The 20,000-nt window shown below is 38.7% G+C and overlaps 1 protein-coding gene across 1 annotated transcript in view; it reads right to left on the reverse strand.

Moving 5' to 3' along the window:
* NPAS3 (neuronal PAS domain protein 3) overlaps positions 1-19,231 on the reverse strand; it is a 60,128-nt gene extending 40,897 nt beyond the window's left edge. Inside the window, exon 1 of the mRNA XM_010184663.1 lies at positions 19,115-19,231. Coding sequence (XP_010182965.1) covers positions 19,115-19,168 — 54 coding nt within the window. The 5' untranslated portion in view covers positions 19,169-19,231. The remainder of the gene's footprint in view (positions 1-19,114) is intronic.
* Between the last annotated feature and the right edge of the window lie 769 nt (positions 19,232-20,000).

Raw genomic sequence — 20,000 nt, forward strand, 5'->3', positions numbered from 1 at the left:
TACACACAGAGAAAAAAATATAGAAAATGTTGTTTTCTGTAAATGCAGAAATGAATTCCCGAAGTTAGCCTCGATTAAGACAGCAATGTTCATGTTCTACTCAAGCTCTCCAGCTTGGGTAGCAACCCCAGAATTCATTCTGAAATTAGTCAAGAAAAGTCATATTCACTCTTCCTTATTTGGTGGCTAAGTGGGTGGGAAGATCTGAGTTTTTCTCATAATATGAAAAAGGCTGAGAAGTACAATTTGGATTTCTTTAATACCAAGGTTTCTCTGTTTGTGCTAATGGTGTCTGGTACAGGCTCTTACACAGAGAAGCAACCATTTTGTTTATTTTAATGCCTGCATGGTTTCCCCTAGTATGGCACAATTCCCACTGGCTGTACACAAACACACAAGTTGTACTTGAGAGATCTTGGGGAACAGAATGTGTGAGATTTGCTGCAGAATGCTACAAGTGTGACAAAAGCAAAGGTGCAGATGGGCAAAAAATATTAATTTCCCATAATTGTTAACATGCTTTCACCTTCCTCCCATCAATGACACTTACATGAATCTAAACTAAGAAGGGAAAAACATACAGAAAAGCATGTGAGTTGATTTTATGAAAAATACAACTGCAAATTTCAGAAAAGCTGCTGCAGGTCGCTAGTAATACCTCCACGTCCAGATGGCGAAAAGGAATGATCATAGGATGGGAAGCAAGAACCTTCTGGCATGTCTGCCAAGATCTCATCTCAGTAGTTCCCCAGACGTGCATTATATTTGAACAGTTTGAAACAGGACTCACATGGTCCTGATAAAGAAAGTAGCTGGCACTCAAACTGCAAGCCTCAAGCCCTAATGTGGCTTTACAGAGACTGTGGCTGCAGGAGAAGGCCAGGGCACGCCATGACAGCCCTTCTGGAGAAGCAACTGTGTGTCCTTAGGAGAGCTGGAGCAGACCAAACCAAAGGCCTGTGTAGGCCAGCGTCCTCCGTGTCACTCAGGCTGCCTAAGGAAGAGCATCGGAGTAGCCAGACATCTAATGACATTTCCCTTATGGATTCTCCCAGGACTTTCTGGGGCACAGGCATGGTGTTTGGTGAGCTTTTGGCATTCAAAGTGCCCCGTGGCAATGAACTCCACTGTTGAACTCTGGAAATCTGGCCAGTACCTCCTTTTGCTTGTTCCGAATTCGTCATTTACTGCTTTAATTTTGTTCCCCACTCTACATATTGAGAGACAGCAGAAAATTATACTTCATTTGCCCTCTCTACACACTGATGTTTTCTAACATGTGCCTCTGTAGTCATCTTTCTTCCAAGCTGAATCTCCTATGTATATTTTAGCTGTTTCACAATGCTGGTTCATGTTGTCACTTTTTGCTGTTCTGTGATCTTCAGTTTGAGATGAGGTGGGATAACACATGCACAAGTATTCAGGATAAAGGAAAAACAGTGATTTATACAGTGGTATAATGACATTTTCTGTTTATTTTTTAATTTCTTTCCTAATAATTTCTTATCACTCTGCTGTCTGACCACAACTGAGCACTAAGCTGCTCCTTTCATAAACTTCCCATAGCAACTCCAAGGTACCTCCTCCAAGCAGTAACAACTCTACATTGTATATACACAGTCAAGATTGTTTTTTCCCAGGTGTATTACTTTACATTTACCTGAACTGAATTTTATCTGCTATTTTATTACCTCTTCACACAGAATCATGAAGTTCTTGTGCTGCTGCTCACATTAGACTCACATTCTTACAATCCAATAAGCACTGCAACTTTCCTGTTCACCTTAGTTTCCATTTAATTTACAAATATGCTGAGAACCAAAGACCCCACAAACAGCAATTGCTGTGTAAAAGCAGCAGTGACCACTTAAATTGAGAAAACTGACCATTCCTGTCTTTTGGTTGGTTTTGTTTGGTTTTTTTTAAAGCACTTACTTATCCATGAGAGGATCCTCCCCCTCCACTGGCAGCTTAATTTCTTTCTAGTTTCTGGTCAGGGACTGTGCTGGTCTCCATGCTGGAAATGCTGCTGCTCTGTATCAAATGGAAATCCCCTGTGGCCACGCTTGCTAGTTCCCTGAGAAAGCTTTGCAAAACTCTTTGCCTTTTCCTTGACATATTGTATTTACTCAAATGTCTACCAATTCTATTTTTATTTTAGTTTCAGTAGAAGTGTTCTAGGTTATGAGCTTCCTTGTGCTAAGATGCAAGGAAGGTGTTGCCTACTGTTTACACTAAGCACTGTAAATTAAGTTATGTGACATGAACACATCTATTAGGAGACTCCTTCCTGAAACAAATCTCCGTATGACTTTCTGCAAAAGAATGAGTACACAGACTTATTTTGCACAGTTCTGTGAAATGCAGTGAAATAATTCTGATAAATTAGAAGGACAAACTGTGTGTTCAGTGGCAGCGACAGCAATAGGTCATGAATGATTGGATCTCAGGCTCAAGCGTCTTTCCACAGATGTGGCCTGTAGCCTGCAGTGCCATCATAAGCCTCTCCTGAAACTTTCGAAGAATGTGAAAATATAAATACACACTTTCAATCAAATCAAATTTGCCCAGAAATATTCATTGATGAGATCTGTTTCACGTCAAATCACCTCAATTTTGAACAATATTTGTGACCCAAAATGAAGTTAATTTGTGGAGAGAAGGGTATCTGTGGGTACTTCAAGAAACTGTACTGTCATTACTAGCTGAAGTCCATCCAAACAAAGTATGTGATTTCTCTTTGAAGAAAAAACTTATATTCCACATGTAGATGGATGGTCTTTGCAAAGCTCTGACCTTCTCCTTGACAGCTACAAATGGACTACTATTTGTGATTTGTTTCTATAATCCACTTAATGTAGCAAGCTGGATTATAGATAGCAATTTATTTGTAAAAATCATAATAAACCAGCATTGTTTTAAATGCCAAATGTGGATAAATGGGGAGCAGGAACTGATGAGACAAGATTCGTGTTCTTGAATGTACACTGAAGAATTATGGCAGCCTCTTGCTTTATCTGCATTGGAATCAATTTAGTAATTTTTAATTCACTGATTTTCTGTTGTTTGCTTAACATTTATTAATTGATTGTTATACTCATGCAATTAATTCAAAAGTTGGCAAGTTTAACATGCAGAGATTAATTTTCTTTTACTAAGCCACCACTAGAATCTGGGTGGGGGGTTTTTTTGTTTGTTTTTGGTTTATTTTTAAACAGGTTACCAAGAAATTACCTCCACATCAATCATATTTATAAATGAGATATAGTAGGGGTGTTGTAAGCCATCTGTCAATCCACATTGAACCTTTCCTTATATTTGACTAAGTTTTTCTATGTAAAAAACCACGGTCTTTCACTCACTGCAGTCCTAACCAAAAGTCAATTTGAACACCTAGGACTTATCCTGTGCTAGGCTGGGAATCTCTCCTTTAAGAGTAGGATGCATCTCAGGTTGTATTGAAATAAATGGTATGTCTGTCCCATCATCCAGTGGTCACAGGATCTGTACCTTCACAACAACCTTTAGGTTGCTGAGCTGTCAAGTGTTTCTCATAGGGAATGAGAGCCATTCATTTGCCCTTCAAGTCACACTAATTTACTATGGCTGAAATGTTTATACAGAAGGAAAGTGGAGATAGTGAGCAGAGTTTCTTTGCTCTTGGTTACCAGGGGCTATGCTCAAGACTTCATACTTGCTCATGTTCCTCTTTGCAACACAAAACAGCAAACAGTGAGAGAAAAAATAGTGTTCCCAACACCTATTATTTTATTTTGACTTTCATGATATTTGGTGTTTAACTGAAAGCCTCAGTTTCTGTGTCTTCTTTCCTTTGTGTGTCCCTCAGGTTGCTTCTGTAAACTGGAAAAATTGACAAAAATAGACTTTTTTATAGAAAGAGACAAGGAATATGTCTTAGACAATGAGTGTCTTTGTGGACTATATAAGGCTAGAAGGGACCCAAGCATTTTGATCTCAAAATGAGGATTTAATATCTCCCACAGACAATGCAAAGCTTCCAATAAAGCTGTAGTTAGGTACAAGAAGACACACACGGAGTGAATTCAGCACTCAATGCACACATGAGTGTGCAAGCTGTGATGCACAAAAGTGCTGCAGGGCTTGTAGGAACCCAAGCCAGACATTTATTTATTTTTGCACAGAGAACAAAACATGACCTTGTTTCTCTCTCCAGTCTTTCTAGCATTTGAGTTAAAATCTGAAGTTAGCTCTTCATGTAACCAAGGGTAGAACATCTATGTACATTTATATATACTTAGTCACATGAGCAGCCCTCTGATTTAGTGGGACTAGATCCATGGTCTATTTGCAAAATAAGAGGCTAACGATCTTGGCATCCATTGATAAGATTATGAAAAACGTATACAATATTTAAGAAATCAAGATCAGTGGGTTCCCACAGAATGTAATGGAAATCTACAAAACTAATGTGAAAATTATTAGAATGGTATCTTTTTGATGGGTTTTAAAGCCATTCTGTGGAAATGTTTAGCAAGCACATAAATTCTCTGTTAAAATCTAAGGGGTCATTACAGATACCTGGAGAAAAGACAACACATCATTCTTGTTAACCTGGTAGAACTTTTCAGTAAAGAAAGGGAAATAGGCTAGGAACATTTGTAAATTTTGGAGACTTTTATATATTTTGACCTGGTGAGCCATTAGTAGCTCACTGCACATTGATCTGCACGCCTGTGAAACACAGTGATGCGTGATATTGCTCAGACCCTGTAAACCAGCTCAGGATATGGCTCATTATCCTGCTTAAGTCCCTTCTATTGCAATTTCTCCTGTCATCCACTTATGCTGAACACCTTCCTTAAATCTCAGGTGAAATCCACAGGACACTTCGTACAAACATGTTCTTCGAATAACTGAGTGTCTGGTTTAGCTGTTAAATTTAAAGCAAGCCAAGGCTATGGCACTGTATATTTTGTTGGATATATTTTCTGGCTTTGTGGGGTATTGGCTGCATGATTTGATAAAAACTGAGGCTAAATGAACTCTACAATTTGTATTCCTACAGCCACAAGTTTATTGGCTTGTTGTTTTTTTTCCTTGGCTCTGTCTGTAAGGTTCATTACTTACAGTTACTGCAGAATCAATTTGAAATGGCCAAAATCAGTGATGGAATTTATAGCACAATAAATGTACTGCCATACAAGTGCTGTTACACATGAAAGGGCCTCCGAATATTCTTTTCAGCGATCCTTCTACATAGCAGAGTGTTCTGTTTTTATCAATTTAACGGAATCATCACAGGCATATTCTGAGAGGTGTAATCCTGACAGCTACACAGCAGATTTTCTCTGAGGCATATATTTTTACAGGAAAACAATATTATTGATAAAATCTTAGCATATCAGAACACAGAAAAGATACTGAACACATCTTTTTCATCCTCCACATCAGGCTTTTGCAGTTCCATTTCACAAGAAAAGGCCCTGAACCAGAAAGGGTTTATGAAGAAAACATACACTCCTTGAGATATATATTAACTAGTCATCAGTTTAGCAACCCTGAAATCTAAAGAGCACATGGTGGGCACTACGGTGTGTGGAAAAAGTGGACAGCACTTGAAGCTAAAACATAAAGTATAGCATCAGTAGTTGCCTATTTATAAAGTTTATAAAGATTTACATTTTCATTTAGTCTATTTTTCTTTGAAAGTGTCTCTATTATAGACATCTCATATTTTACACTATTTTGAATGACAGAAAGTTTTAACTTTAGCATGATGCATTGTGAAAAAATTACAGAAAAGGCAGATGGCAGACTGTCCTCCCCAAAACTTAATTTCATAATATGCATGTGATTGCTAATAGGCAGGCACTAAAAAACAATTTTCCTTGATGGAGAAGAGCTGATAAATTGTGAACATAAACTTTGTCTGTGGTTGCTCCAGTGATCTAAAGCTCTTCTGTGAGTTTTGTACCATCAAAGTCTGCATCTTACAACCTTATCAAAATTTATGAATGCACATGACTATAAAGTGACTGAAAACATCCCACAATGCATGTTTGTGTATTGTGAATCAGCTTCTTGCTTCCTCAGGAAAAACTGCATCCAGTGCCCCCCAGTTCCTAATCCTGGGCCTGTGGCTGTGGGAGAGTCAGACTGGGTCCTGTGATTCCCTGTGAGCTAATCAAAACTGGGCTGTGCATTTAGATACCTCTTAAGCACAGTGCTAGGTCTAGTGGTGGACTCACTTAACCAACGCAGTCTTTGTAACAATACAATGTGAAGGAAGGATCACAAGAACTGAAAGCAGTTGATAAAGTTAAGGAAAAAAATACACATTTCTAAGCAATTAAGCAGGTAGAGATGAATGAAAAGGCTAATAAGATAATGATTTTCAAGAAGAGGAATATTTATCTATTATTTCAGAGATAAAACATGCCTGGACCTTCCAGAATATGTCAAAAGTTAAAGGACTTGTTAAGTTCACAGGAACTAAAATATTCAGTTCATGCACAAATTCTGGAGGAAAATGCTCAAAGTATTTGTGCATGGAACGAGACCCGTTTACATTGAAAGTGCAGAGCTCATTTCAGATTTAAACATTTCACTGTAACTGGTAACTACTATTTTTTTATTTTGTAAAGGCTTATAACTATAAAATATTTGCATGTCTGCAAGAATTCAAATCTTATTTCTGAGAATAACTGAGAAGCAGTAACTCAACAGCAGATGAGCTGTGACTGCTCTGTTATAAACATATTTGCCTGGAACAAAATAATGCGATGATCCCACTACATATCTAATTGCAAAAGTTTCTGTGAAAAGACTATGAAACATTTTGATCAGGCTCTTTTTACCCAGAGGAGACACTACTTGCAAGTACGTCACCAATTCTGTAAAGTGAAGCTATGGGAATAATCCACATTTCTTGAACTTTCTTTTCATTAGAAAAGTACTGTCAATTTTAAAGGCACCAAACCTGCATCCTGTTGCTTTAATTGTTTGCAGTCTAAATTACTCTTCACATGTCTTCTAAATAAATAAAAAAAAAGCAGTAGACCAAGAATAGATCTCAAATTTAGGAAATGTTGCCAAACTTAGGCAGATACACTCCTTTCCAAATATATTTGGATAGAGTCTCTGATATGCAACATTGTTTGGTTTAGAATGGAAAAAAATACAAAGACTAGAATTATAACAGAATATGTGCAAAGGAAAGCGAAATGGGAGTGGGAGTGGGAGCTTCTAATGTGCTATCACAAACAGAAGTAGAAAATGTATTGTTTACAACTGATGAAACAGACCTTGGCTATGTCCTTTTAATGGCAACCAATGCACACAGCAACGTGCACCAGGAGTTCAGAGAGAATAAAATACCCACCCATAGGAAGTGAAATAAAACTTGTTACCCTCTTCAGAGCTCAGACTTCTTCATGCAATCAGTACGGATTCCCGATAAAGGCTCCAATATGAAATTTGTAAGAAAATTACCACTTGTAATACACTTACTGTTTTCATTTGTTTGGGGTCTTTTGCACGAATTTTAAATAATGGAGAAAATCGAGATAATTGTGCTCTCTCAAGCTTATTCTCAGATTTTCTTATTTTTCTTCCATTCTTTATTCTTATTTTCCTTTAAGCAGGCACAAAATTCTTGGTTCTAAGGAGGGGTAGCCAAAAAGTATAGCAGTAACAATTAAAATTTCTTATTTCTTACTGGTTATAGATGCATTAAGGTATATAAGCTCCAGGGTCAGTACAAGCCTTGCTCAGCTTTCTTTAAAAGCATTGGGAGTAATAAAGACTTCCATTTTATCTTCAGTGAAATAATACTGCTGAAATATCACCTCATTTTTGATGTCAGCAGTGATTTCTTTTTACCTCCATGATGTCAAAAGGGAATTATTATTATTAGGACGACGGCTTCCTAATGATGCTGTAAAAAGGAGAAACTGAAACTCTTCCCGTGAAACATCTATATTCTGCCTTCTCCACAGGGTAAAGCAGATGTGCTCAACCAAATGCCATTCTTCAGCTAGTATCAGTGCATTAAACAGGCAAATCAAGAGGCATGCTTAAACACCTAGACACAGAAGTATAATGGCTTATTTGGTTATATAGCATAGTGTATATGCACTCTGGACAACAGAGAAGAACAACATTTATACTACAGGAACTCTTTCTGGGAACCATGGCCTGAAACACTCACGACCAATTTTTCTAGAAGGTAAAACCAGCAAATCAGTGTCCATCTCACTGTCCAGAAGTCACTGCACCAAGTTAAGTCAGCAGCTTCAGGGAATGAAAGCCTCTTGTGATGGTCCTTGTTTGACCACTGGCTTTACGCATGGCATACTGGTGATGGACACATCACTGAAATGCTCTGTGCTTTTGTTCTCCAGTCCTGTCAGATGAGCAGGTACGGAGGAACCTCGTGTCATATGACAGCAAATTATGCTAAAAAGATTGCCTCGTGAGTAAATGATGGGCCTTGAACCTCATACAACCACCTATTCATGTAGAAAGTCTGTGAAAAGCAGCTGCAAAGTGGTATTATCTGTGTGAGTGAATGGGGCATTTTGATTTGCTAATACTTTCACTTTGGTCCAAATATAAAGAGCTACAGTGTGTAACGATTCCTCACCGTTTTTACACGTACTTATTACATGTATTGCTTCACACTAGTTGATAAAACTTGGAGGTCTTCAGGGTGGAGAAATCTACGGTGGATATGAAAAAATATTAATCATTTTTTTTTAAAGTCTCCTTATAAAGTTTGTTTGTTTTGAAATGAGAAAGGCAAAGTTTGCAAGGAGCCAAGCCAGCTGCCAGCCCAGGAAGTGCAAGCCACCAGCCCTGCTCGTCTCCCACAAAAGGGTGGCAGCAACAGCTGCTTCAGGGAGCTCCCCTGGGCTAAATCCGAGAGGCAGGAAATTGTGTTCTTCTGCTGGCACATTGCTTCTTTTTCTTTGTGAGAAAAGGGATTTTGGAGTAGCTCTTCTATAGCCAGTGGTAGCCCAGTTGAGAGCAGGAGTTCCTCTTTTTCTGGGTTTTCTGTGAAAGTTCTTCTAAACTTCACCCCATCTGATCTGAGCACTTTTTAACTTGGCATCTCATTTTGCCTATTCAGGGAAACCATCAAAACAAAGGAAGTACCAGCTCGAGAAAATGAAGTGTGATGTGCTGGAACACAGAGATGAGTTGACAATATTCATGCGCTAGGAAAAAAGGCTGGGGATGAAGTACAGCATGTAATCACGGCTGGCTCCGACACAAACAGCCATTGTTATCTTTGGCAAGTTACTTGATCTCTTGGTATGTCAGCACTTTCCAGCCCCAGAGGAGTGTTGCAGAAGTACATTCATTAACATAAATGACATTAAAAGCACCAGGAAAAAGCCAGTAAGACACAATGCTTGTGCAGGTAAGAACCTGCACAAAAAGTAAAAGAAAGTTTGAAAACCATGTGGGAATTATGGGTTAAAAAATAAACAAGAAATAAAGATGCTTTTCCCAGTTCATGATGAGGCAAAATCATAATTCAGTGTTTATCTCATTGTTGCACAATGCAAATAAGTTAATGCAGTTATTATATCACTAAGAAGATATGCAGAGTAGGGAGTAGGGAAAAAAGGAACTTTTAAAAGGATTCAGCTTTAACAGGACAAAGACACAGCCTGATCCTTATGAATTGTGGGCAGCTAACATTTCAGCATGTATTGAATACAAGAATTAATGACGAAGAAAAAATTACAGGGAAGTAGTTCGTAATGACAACATATAAATAGCATTTTAAATATTTCCAGCTGTTTGTAAAAGAGATTTTCGCCACTGTTTTTTAAATTTCTAAGACCACGTGATTGTAAAAATTTATTAAAGAGACCTAACTTGTTTAGCTAGTAAAACCGTAGCTATTCAAGGGAACATGTATGGTGGCCTTTCCTTTGTGAATCAGTGTGGAGACAGGCGATAACCCACAGCTTTACCTCCTTGAGTGCAACAACTCTGCTTTTTCCTGGTGCCTGTGTTACTTACACATAAATGGTGCATTCCAAGAAGCTTCTGCCAGCTCACAAACACAGCCTGTGACAGACCACAGTGTAATGAAAGTAATGGCTGAGTGTAGGTTCCACGTTTCTGAAACAACTTCATTCTTAGAAGCTATTTTTGTTTAGAATTGTTATGCAATTCTTCAAGAAAATATTTACTAGCAGAGGCAAAAATGAGAAACACTTTCTTGCAAAAATGTGGTCTTCCTCTAGTTAAACCATCACAGCTCTACAAAAGCTAAAAACACATATGTGTTTGCATAAGATGTCAGGTTTATACCCTTATGAGTATCAATTCAGGAGTTATATTTTCTATTCGACAGCTATTGATGTAATGTTACCAGATCAAGACAGTGTGCAATCATGAGAAACACAATGAGAAACAAGTTTTCTTAAATGCAAAAGTCACTGAAATGCAAGTTTAAGAACCTCCCATTCAGTTCCATCTCAGTTTTGAATTTCATTGACTGTTTCACACTCAATAAAGTTTTACCAGTGGAAAGATGACACTGCTTCTGCAAGTATCTGCTGAAGAGCAGGAGGATGTACTCATCCACATTAGCTTAATATTGGTTACATTTATTCAATGTATGAGCTAATTGCTTTTTCTAAGCATACTTTGGACAAAAACTTTGAACTGTTGGAAGTGGTAGAGATAATTTTAAGAGCTATTACGATCTGCATTTGCACATCTAATAGAATGTTTACACTGTGAAAAGGAGGTGGGCCAAAATTTCCACTGGCAGCAGTTACAAAACAGCCAAGTGGAGCAGAAATGTTGGCAGCAGCATCTGCCTGTCCTACAGCAAATCCTGGCTGGTGATTCTTCCCAGAGCACTGTGGGGTTTTCTCTGCGCCTACAAAAGGCAAATTCCCAGATATTAACAATAAGCAGTGGCAGACACCATTGGTGGGTAACTTAAGAAAACTCTGTAGGATGAAGACCTCTGTTTTCTGGTAGGCATTCCCATCTGGGAGCACAAAACCTTTCTCCCAGTGTGTCAGAGGAGGTATTTTCTGGTTCCCGCTCTGGTGAGATGTCCTTCTTATCCCACTCACTGATCTCTTGTTTATTAACACTGCAATGGGTCTCACACTGCACTATCAGTTCACACATCTAGACAATTCGTGCTACTTATCAAAGTGCAACAAACGTTTTGTATCTCTATGACTCAAGAACTCTTGGCTCTTGAAAGAATACCAGATTTGGCTTGGAGCTGATCTCCATCCATTTTTAATATTTTATTATGCATCAGAATAAATCTCAATCTCATCATTTTCTTTCACTGCTATATTCACTGACTTTTAATATAGGTAGCTACAGAATTATACTGCTTAAAGATAGAATCAAAGGCAATTGCTGTTAATTCGGTGATAATATTAACTTTTTATATCACTTATTCTTTGATAACACAATTTATGAAAATAGAACATTTCCCAGAAAGTAATCCATGTTTGTTCAATTTTACATTTTCTTCCCTTTCAGAATCCCATTTGTGATTTCCTGTTTACACAGTTTGGAACATACTACAATAAAAATCACAACTCTGAAGCCATATGAACATTTAAGACAATATTTGAGGAGAAATACATCCTTACACAGGTGTCAGGAATACTACAGCTGCAGTCATAATGAGGACTGATCAAAGCTTGAATCTTTCTTTTAAAGAAGACTACTATTAAAAAGGCCTTTTTTATAATACTATCTGGTTTGCTTCAGTAGTGCTCCTGCAATAAGGAATACCTAACACACATTCATGTCTCCAGATGGTAGAACAGTGCTGTAAATCCCATTTAAAAGATGTTCAGCCCTGAAAATGTTTTATGAGAACGTGGAGTTAGTAGCTGTTGAACATTTTTAAAAAATTGGTTAATGTATTTAGATGCTGCGTGTGAACTAAGCTTTTCCAGACAGCTCTCCTAACAGAATCTCACAGCTCTATAGCAAGGCATAAATGAACTCTAGTCTTCTTAATCCTGTTGCAGACCATCTTTTCTTGAACCGTATCTTTATATCTACAAGTAGATACTTCATAAGACTAAGATTGGCCCATTAGTATTTTGTTCTTTTATAAGTAATGCTGCATCTTTACTAGCTAAGAGACTTCCTTTTGACTAAAAGGTCATCGATTTACATGGGTGAATTCTCGATCAGTTCTTTCTCTCTGACAAATTACCTCTAAGTCTTCCCAGTGCTGGAAAGTCTGGGGAATGCACGTGCTGACATTTAGAAAACTCTTCACATAATGCTTCCTGATGTTGGTTTCTTATTCCTTCTTCACTCAATTAAGGAGGTGTGGCAGTAGCCACGTGATGAAATACTAAACTCTGCAGTTTTCTTTCTTCCTACAGAGAAAGGTCAGGATACCTTTCTGGGACACAGTAAAATGCTTGACAGAAAAGATTTCAAGATTTCAAAATTATTAGAGGAGGAGAAAAGAATTTAGGCCAAGTTGGAAAGTGGGATATGTGAGTTCCCTCAGGCTGAGGAGGGAATTAAAACTGACTCTAACGTAGCCCACATCCAAGAAATGTACTAATCATTAGACTATTATGCAGAAAAACAGCTGCCTTCTCTTACTTCTTCCTTCCTATTCCCCTGAAATGGTAGGTGCTTTTCTTCTGTGGTCTTTATCAGCCCATGATATATTGGGTCCTTAAAGTGATTTTGGAATAGGGACATCTTGTTTCTGAATTGCAGGTTAATCTTTCACTTAGATAGGAAATAAACATTTCAATTTTGGACTGAATCAAGAGAATGGTATCACAAGGCAACTGCAATGGCATAATTTTGTCTCTCTAACACAGATTTTGTCTCTCTCACTCTCTTGGATTAGTAAATTTAAATTCCGCCAAAAACCATACTTATGAAGATAACTTTTCTCCCTTCATTGCAATTTGGTCAGTTTGTTTGAGCTTGCTTACTTTCCACCAGAGAGAAAAACAGGTGTAAATACCTGCTCTTGGTATTGACAAGAGCTGTGATTCTGTAAAACAGCCATGGAAGGCTTACACTTGTATCCAGTGCTAACACTTCTGTGCCATTTTAAAGGATTTCAGAACTCCTGAAAGTCATATACAAATAGCTGAAACAAAGTCCATTTCATTCATCTCCAAAGACTATGTATGTGCTGTTCCATAATCCCAAGGCACTTCTCAAAGACACTAAGGCCTCACTTCAAGGCCACCGAGTAAGCTAGCAAATAATTCTCTCAGTAATACAAGGTCAAAAGTCTAAGGCTGTAAGTAAGATTTTGCTCAGTGCATGATAGCTGCTATATTTACTTCCAGTTACTGAAAAAATCTGCAGTACACTCATTGTCTCATCAATGAGCCTACCTGAAAGACTTTGATGTTTTAATGACATGGAGACTGTTTCTTGTTGACACAGAATGGGCCAAAGCAGGCATCTAAGTAGCACGGCAGATAGAAAGAACCACTCCAAGTAGGAAGGTACAGCCTGAAGGATTTTAAGATGCCCTTAACTCTGCTGATGGATTACCAAGAAGGTTGATTGCCGGCTTCTTGAGAGACAGAGAAGCAACAGATGTTGGAGAGGGTGATAAGGTCTCCCCTCAGCCTCCTTTTCTTCAGACTAAACAACCCCAAGTCCCTTCGCCACTCCTTGTAAGACTTGTTCTCTAGACCCTTCATGAGCTTTGCTGTCCTTCTTTGGACTCCCCTCCAGCACCTCAATGTCTTTCTTATACTGCAGTGGCCAAAACTGAACACAGTACTCAGGGTGCAGCCTCACCTGTGTCGAGTACAGTGGGACAATCACTTCTCTGGTCCTGCTGGCTGTACTAGTCCAGATGCAGGCCAGGACGTTATTGGCCTTCTTGGCCACCTGGGCATACTGCTGGCTCACGTTTCCTCATCCTTAGACACTGTGTTTCTCCCTGCATCTAATAAAGGAGGAATAATTTCCCTAGTCCTCCTTTCGTTGTTAGTTTATTTATAGAAGCATTTTTATTGTCTTTTACGCCAATAGCTAGATTGAGTTCTAGTCGGGCTTTCGCCCTTCTAATTTTTTGCCTGCATAGCTTCACTGCATCTTTGTAGTCCTTCTGAGTGGCCTGCCTGCTTTTCCAAAGGCCATAAACTCTCCTTTTGTTCCTGAGTTCCTGCCAAAGCTCTCTGTTCAACCAGGCTGGTCTTCTACCTTGTCAGCTCATCTTTCAGGATGTGGGGATGGCCTGTTCCTGCATCTTTAAGACTTCCTTCTTGAAGAATACCCAGCCTTCCTGGACTCCCCTTGTACTTCAGAACAGCCTCCTAAGAGACCTAAGCCTCCCAATCAGTATCCTGAACAGGCCAAGGTCTGCCCTATGTCCAAGGTGGCAGTCCTGCTAACCTCTCTCCTTACTTCTCCGGGAATCAAAAACTCTATTATCTCATAACCCCTATGTCCAAGACAACCTCCAACCATTACATCTACAAGTCGTTCTCTGTCAAAAAGCAGCAAGTCCATGAGGGGGCCCACTCTAGTTGGCTCCTTCACCAGCTGTGTCAGGAAATTATCTTCCACACATTCCAAGAACCTCTGGGACTGTCCCCTCTCTGCTCTATTCTATTCCTGGCACACGTTTTGTACAAAGGAAAAAAAGTACAAGGGGAGCGGCTGAGGGAGCTGGGTCTCTTTAGGTTGCAGAAGAGGAGACTGAGGGGAGACCTCATTCATGTTTATAAATATTTAAAGGGTGAGTGTCACGAAGAGGGAGCCAGGCTCTTCTCGGTGACAAACAATGATAGGACAAGGGGTAATGGACACAAGCTGGAACACAGGAGGTTCCACTTAAATTTGAGAAGAAACTTCTTCTCAGTGAGGGTGACAGAGCACTGGAACAGGCTGCCCAGAGAGGTTGTGGAGTCTCCTTCTCTGCAGACATTCAAAACCCGCCTGGACGCCTTCCTGTGCAACCTCATCTGGGTGTTCCTGCTCCGGCAGGGGGATTGGACTGGATGAGCTTTTGAGGTCCCTTCCAATCCCTAACGTTCTGTGATTCTGTGATTCTGTGAATCTCCTGATGTTGGCTTATCCACCTCTGTAATAGTTTATCATGAGAGGAGTACTCAATAAAACCGCAGAGCAATGTGTATGGATATATACTAATGCATCTGATGAGCTGACAAACTGGAAATTACTGGCAACTATTGGCTCTGATGACGTGCGGTGCTTTGACTACTTCTTCATCCCATTAATTATGCTTTGTTCAAGAGATCAGTATCAAGCCCTAAAGATCTGAACAAAGAAAATCCTAGCACAATCTGACATGACAGTAAACATGACAAAAAAATAATAGGATACTACAGGAGAGCAGGAAATGTATCACTGGACTTGAACAAAGTATTTCTCAATTAAAATTAGCTTTGACATACACCTAAGTCACACAATAGAAACACTGAAGGCAGGATAACTGAACAGAACTGTGACCCTCAAATGGAGGAAAACAAATGGAAAAGAAGATAAAATGGAGACAACAAAAATCCAAATTAAATCTAAAACTATATTTTATTGATGAAAAAAATGAAAAAAGGAAGATTTCATACATTTTCAGCAGAGAAAAACAGTAAGTCTCTGCATCATGTACTTTAGACAACAGCTGTAATAGTAATACATTCTGAGTTTTGCAATGAATGGAATTTTTAAAAAAAATTTTATTTGTTTTCAGTGTGTTTTATCAGCTGACTACATTTTATTTGACTTTTTTTTTTCGCTTGTAGATTTACTCACTGAAAACTGAATAGCTCTCTAGCACTCTATGCAAAATCTTTTCCTACAAGGTCTGAGCCTAAGAATGGGAAAATCCAATCCAAGGAGGGTGCTGGGGAACAACGAAAGGGAAGGAGAAAGGGAGGATTAATCATGTAATCACTTTCCTACTTCAGGCTTTTAAGGTAATATAATTAACCAAAAAAACCCATTACCTCCATCTTTATATATAGTTCAGGACTAATTACATCAGTCCAGGAAGGGACTAAAAACAGAGCTCGCCCCATGTCAGGATGGTGTGAGACAGGGTCTGTTTGAAGCATATATATGTGTAAGTCTATCAGTGTGATCTTTGTTCCAACATTTCTTTTGATAGAAAATTAGTCCTGACTAGATCAACCCGAATGATTAATCAATCTCATTCTCTGACTGTTTTCAATTTTATGTGATTTTCCTGAGGCAGGGATCACTCATTCTGAAAATTGGCTTAGCATCTTGTGGACCACCTTAATCATTTGCTATCTAAAGAAAACATTCATCAGCAGTCCTCAAAGCAGTGGAAAAATGGAGATGTGGTTCTGAGCTCAGTAAGAGTTTGGAACAAGACAAAACCAGTTCACAAAGATGAAAAATGTTGTCACTGCTGGAGGACTGAATCCACAGGGAGCCCGATACCTTTGACAGAGATAAAACCTGACTCACATAAGATAGAGAGTTCCCAGCACACTGCTCGTGATGAACGTTTGTATGCTGATTCAGAAGGGTTACCCACCCACAACGAGACAAGAGCTCAAAGGAAGCTGTTAGCCAGGAGCCCTTGCTTTTTGCAGAGGGAAAATTCAGTTCAGAATACCCTGTTGTATTCTGAAGGTGTGAGACAGAGGCTCCTGAGTCAGCCTGCTCCACCAGGATTTCCCCCAGGAACTCTGCCGCACACAACCCCAGCTGGCATAGCTTTTCCTGAGTAACTACTGGAGGTCTTCCAGGGACCTCTGATGCAGAATTTAGCCAGCCCTTCCCATGAGCCTTGTCAATATTATGTAACTATTCTTCCCTTCAATAATTCCTTACAGCTGTACATCCATAAGGATCTTTCTTAATTTTAATAAAATATATACTCAAACAAATTCAAGAAGCCCTAAGTTTGTCCTGGCACTGGACTTTAAGAAATCAATGAATAAATTGGTTACATTCCTAAAAGTGTGAGTGACATGCACTGTAGCAGTTGAGTTTTATTATGCTTGTCGAATACACCAACTGAGAATGATGTTTAAACAAAGCAGTTCTTAACACTCGGTTAAAAAGACATTCACGTGATCCAACTCTTCTAAAATGAATACACAATTTTTCTGGGGCTCACTGAGGCTGTGGATAATTACCCTTCCATAGAACACAGAGTGCCAACAACCACGCGTTTGAAAAACTGTCAAAGTACAATTCAAATGGCTGGACACAGCTGAACTCAGTCAAACACTGTCAGTCACAAAATCCTCAAAAACATCAAAAAGCAGAGGAAATACGCCTCTATATTTACACCTGCCTAAGACTTGCTCACTGTTTATGCAATTTACTCATGATGACTTGCTGATGCCTCATAGAAACATTTGGGCAAAACCAAATGTTTTATTTGACAGTTTTGTTAAGTATCATACTTTTTCTTTTTATCCATTGTGTCTAGGAAAAGCTGACTAAGAAATGTATCTGATCTTTCAAAATTAATTTTGCGCTACCTGTGACTTCTCAGTTATGGTTTTCAGTGTTTCCACCAGGCACTACCAGGTCTAGGAGAAACCAAATTGTATTTAAGAGATAGACATTACTGTGTCTTTCTTTTGAGTAAAGGGTCTGTTATGAATTTCAAAAACTGTGTTGTAATGACTAAAAAAACCCACTTGTGAAGCCAGCCCATTCTAGATATGTCCGATTCTGGTGCTGGACTAACATTAGATTGTCAGGAGTCCAAGAAGAGAGAATGACAAAGCCACCCACATATCTTCCTTTTGTTCTCACCTGCACCTGGCAAAAAATGTCAGGCTACAAAAGCTGCAGATGAATTCTCTATTACTATCATTACTATCTATTACAGCAGAAGTATCCAGCAAAGTGAATCCTCTGCCAACCTAACTTTGATCCAGCCTGGCTGGACCATGCCTAATAATGAAAATTAGTATAATTTCAATGACCTGCCCATTCATTCATTCATCTGCCTCCCTTCTCCTGACACTGTCAGCGCACTTGACACCTTCTGAGACCGGTCAGTGTGAACAAGTACTGAGTGCATCCTTTCAGGTGTTGACAACTATGCAATACGCCGATCAAAACTCATGGTGCCTTAAGAAACCACAGATTTGAACCCAAATTTCCCTTAGCAACTAATTTAATAATCTTGACCCAGAAATCATCAAAGAGAAGAACTCGCAGTCATTTGCTTCCAAGGAAGACATTTCTACCAGGTTTTTACTGCTCAGGTAGACTACCTCAATGCTGTATTCACAGAGAATTTTTTGGGAAAAATGAGTCGCAGAATTTTACTTCAAAGCTCCTCTAAATCTTCCTCTGAAAACTTGAAAACATTCTTGTGAAAGTTTTTAAATGAACATTGACAAGCAACTTTAAATACACACAAGTTCTCCAACTCACTTTCTTGCACCACTCTTTTATCTTGTATAATACTTAATGGATGACATATTTCATTCCACAAGTTGACAATGTTAAAAATGTGCTATTCCTTCTAGTTTTAGTATACTGCAAAGCCACTGATAGCTACAGGCAGTATGAGCGATATACGACTGAAGAAAAATGAGATTACTGCTGATAAGGAACAAGAGACTTTCATATCTTAAAAGAGTCTGAAATCCAGCAAATATGATCCCCAGCAGCAGATGCCCCTCAGACAGACAATGAAAGAAAAATGGTGGAAAAGTACTCATTGTGGCTGCTGTTTCCTTCAGACAGAACAGCAGTGAATTTAAACAGCTCTAGCATACTGTCTGCATGAAGAAATCCTACCTCTCTGGGAAAAACACAATCCAAAGACGACTAACAGTCTAACAAAATGAGCAGTAATTTTCCACCATGGAAAACAGTGGTGTTACTCTGACTCACCTTCATTGGTAAAATATCCCTTTACTTGGGAATTGTTGCTCTTTTGAAGGCTATCATGCTGTTATCATAATCACCAATTTAATGGAGGTGTAGTACCAAACCCAAACCTCAGGCTGGAAAATTTGTATCAATGATTCTTTAACAAAAGGAATGAGACATATGCAAATGCGAAATAGCTCCTTTCTCTGTCTTTTAATGTGTCCCTGGAACATGAACGAACATAATTTAAAGATGTCAATATTTCATGCTACAGTGCAACCCTTACCTTGTATCCTGATGATTTGATGTGCACTCCTCGCTTGGTCAGTGTAGATTTCATTCGGATGAAAAAAGAACGCTCTAGACTGTTGTCAGTGGTTAGTAAACTGGGGCTTGTAGATTCCACTAGGGAATAGAAAAAATACATATACACATAATTTAGATTTTATACATCCCCTCTAAGCTATTTTTCAGGTGCAATCCTTGAACTCACTAAAAATAAATGACTGATGGATGCTAAGAGTGTTGTAATCAATTTACCTCGTTTAGAAAATGTTTACTTAGCAAAAAAAAAATTTGAAAAATATATGTATACTCAGTAAGTCTCATTTTCAAGTTATTTTTCCCACAGAATTTTTAACTGAGATTTGTCTCATTAACTCTTTCTTGCACAATTTTGTTACGACTGAAGTTATTTTCCTAGGGTACGGCATTTTTTAAAAAACTGTGGAGTTCTTCAGTATTTTGTGAAAGGCTTCCTCTCACTGAGGAAGCAATTCTGTCTGCTGAATGAGGCTGCAAATTCTGCAGGCTTTTATTCCCTGGTCTTCACTCCTCACTTGCAGTGACACCCAGGGTGAGTCAGTCCTGGTTTTGAGTGCCTTAGTTTCCCCGTTATTGAGGATTAATTATTGTCACTAAAGCACTGAGCAGCCTGAAGGCAAAAATGCACAAGCAAACGACACATTATTATTATTGTCATCATCATCATTGTTAATTATTGGTGACTAATTGGTCACTAATGAAATGTCTTTGTAGTCCAATTGAAGAGATATTTCCTGCTTGAAACTGTATCTTTCACCTGTGCTTCTCAAACTGCAATCACTTAAAATAGTAAATAAATATTCTGAGTATAAACCATGATAAAATAGTTGGTACAACCCCAGTCAGCA

Source organism: Mesitornis unicolor, unplaced genomic scaffold (genome assembly GCF_000695765.1).
Source record: "Mesitornis unicolor isolate BGI_N332 unplaced genomic scaffold, ASM69576v1 scaffold13055, whole genome shotgun sequence".
NCBI classification, from domain to species: domain Eukaryota; kingdom Metazoa; phylum Chordata; class Aves; order Mesitornithiformes; family Mesitornithidae; genus Mesitornis; species Mesitornis unicolor.